Raw genomic sequence first — 2,500 nt, 5'->3', positions numbered from 1 at the left:
AGAAGTGTATGGAAAATGACTCTTAAGAGTGTGAACTCAACACTCTTTATTGTGTTTTTTTTGTATTTTGGCATATTAGGTCCAACTCTAGATCACTGCAAAATTTACTGTACCACCTCTGGACAACTTTAAACTCAGCTTTCATTTATTTCCTTAAGAAATGGTTTATTTCGTTGTTTTTGTTATTGTTTTTATTTTATTTAGTGACTTCTTAACTGTGCTTCTTTTCTTCATTGAAAAAGGAAAATATCGTGGCACAATGCTTGACTGAATTCTGAGCTGTTTTTTTCTGTTTCCATCCCTCTTTTTCGGACTGGCGTCGTGCATTTTGTACCATTATTTATATTTTTATGGTTTGGAATGGAACATTCTGGAATGTGGGGCGTGCGAGGGAGGCTGGTTCCGCATGGGTTTGGGGGTGTGTGGGTTTGGACTCCAAGTGGAGGTACTGCTCTTCTGCTATAGTGTTTTCCCACTCCTTCGAGCACTCAAAGCACTTTACATGTATGCCTTAAATTGACCCATTCACACTCACATTCACACACCAGTGGCAGTGGCTGCCACACAGGGTACCACCCTGTCACCAGGAGCAACTTGGGCTTAAGTGTCTTGTTCGAGGACACATCGATGCCAGACCGAGCATTTTCATCACAGCACCAGGCACTCTATGCCCTTTTAAGTTGGTTTGCAAACAATAAACAAAGACAGAACACACAGACACATACAAAGAAACACAGGTCAAACACAGGTCACTTGTCCCAGGTCCAGGGATAGAGGGGGGATGGCAGAATTGGACACTCTTTAGATTCTATTTATTGGGCTTGGGGGGGCTTTTAGTCTGGGACCTCAGAGCCCAAGCTGTCTGCCGCCCTGAACAGAACACTACACTATGGCCATTGGTCCGTTCTCTATAGGTCCTGCAGGTCATTTTTGACAAAAGAGTAGCATGTGGTGTTATGGGTAACACTTTACAATTAGTTACACAATTTCAAATTAGCTAAGCATTAGCAAGAAATGGTCAGTTTTGTTTGTTTTTCAATATTTGTAAGTGATTGCTTAATTTTAATGTTGTGCTCTTACTTAGTAAGAAATGACATTGCATACTTTTTTATTAACTATGCTAAAAATGTGTACGTCATGTAAAGTGTTACCATGGTATGTTATGTGAAGTATTCCCACAAGCACGAACTTTGACCTCCCCCTAAACCCCCCCGCACCCCCCACCCCTCACTGTGTCCTAATTGACTCCCCTGTTGCCGTGGTAATAAGCCTGATTGACAGGCTGATTCCTTCACCTAGTTCCCATGGCGATGGTTTTGATTGACAGGCCAGGCCCCTTCACCTAGTTCCCATGGTGCCACAGTGCGTCACCCTGGCCTAGTGGAGTTAGACACTTGTGGTTTCTAGAGCAGTGGCAGAGATTCTTTAAGTATATAGAGATATGCCAACATAATAGGTTTCTATGGGCACCTAATGTGACCAGGTTCCGGTCTGCCTAAAGGGGCGTGTCATAATACTCCTACAATGAATAGAACAGTCCTTAGGTCTGCCTAAAGGGGGATTTCCCCCCCTCCCCCTTTCAATAGTAGAACCCGGAAACAATGGGCCAATGGAACCTCTCTCTTATCTACTCTCTCAGGCAGTGGTTCTCAACCTACTTTGAACAAACGCCCCCTGGACGTAATCATAAGCCTCCCAACAGCCCCCCCTGACTTCAGCATAACCCTGCCCTTAGTTTAAAAATAATAAATAAAATTGACTAATGACTCCCAATGGCAACTAAGCACTGGCCCCTGTCAGCTGTATCCCTCACAACACCCTCAGGTTACTTACAGTTTTTCTCAGTTGTTAACACCCGATTTACCTCCCCACTGTAGAGAGTGAACCTCGCGATGCAGGCACTGACCAACGCAGTTCCGGAATCATCCGCCTACACACCATCAAGCAGATCATCGACAGGGTGAGGATAACACACAAAACATGCACGCACACACACACACACACACACACACACACACACACACACACACACACACACACACACACACACACACACACACACACACACACACACACACACACACACACACACACACACACACACACGCAAAAGCATTCATTGGTGGGTACACATCACTGTCTGTGTCATTTGCTCTTCTTTATATTACACCACCGCCCCCTGCAGGTCTTTATGTGTAACAACCGCTAAGTAAACTTGGAATGCCTGCTACGATTTCAAAAGTAAGGTAACTGTAAAAGAACAGTATATTGGTACATATATTAACACGATAGTAAATATTTCCATCTTACTGTCATATGGCATATTATCAACACATCGTTGCTTCCCCATGACCAAATAAGAACACACATCTGACAATTTATGTGTATCTCTGTGCTCCGCATACATGCTAAGCATGTAGTTTTTGATATTACATTACACTTGACATTAGGGATGCAAATTATCACACTAATACTAAATACTGTCCCATATTTAATTCAT

General features: G+C 43.2%; 1 protein-coding gene across 1 annotated transcript in view; it reads left to right on the top strand.

Moving 5' to 3' along the window:
- Positions 1 to 2,500, top strand: part of LOC134439801 (tight junction protein ZO-1-like) — a 175,958-nt gene that overhangs the window by 137,789 nt on the left and 35,669 nt on the right. Inside the window, exon 18 of the mRNA XM_063189708.1 lies at positions 1,878 to 1,960. Within this exon, the coding sequence (XP_063045778.1) occupies positions 1,878 to 1,960 (83 nt within the window). The remainder of the gene's footprint in view (positions 1 to 1,877; positions 1,961 to 2,500) is intronic.

The sequence above is a fragment of the Engraulis encrasicolus genome, chromosome 23, assembly GCF_034702125.1.
Source record: "Engraulis encrasicolus isolate BLACKSEA-1 chromosome 23, IST_EnEncr_1.0, whole genome shotgun sequence".
Classification (NCBI taxonomy): domain Eukaryota; kingdom Metazoa; phylum Chordata; class Actinopteri; order Clupeiformes; family Engraulidae; genus Engraulis; species Engraulis encrasicolus.
This window is presented reverse-complemented; position numbering and strand designations above follow the sequence as displayed.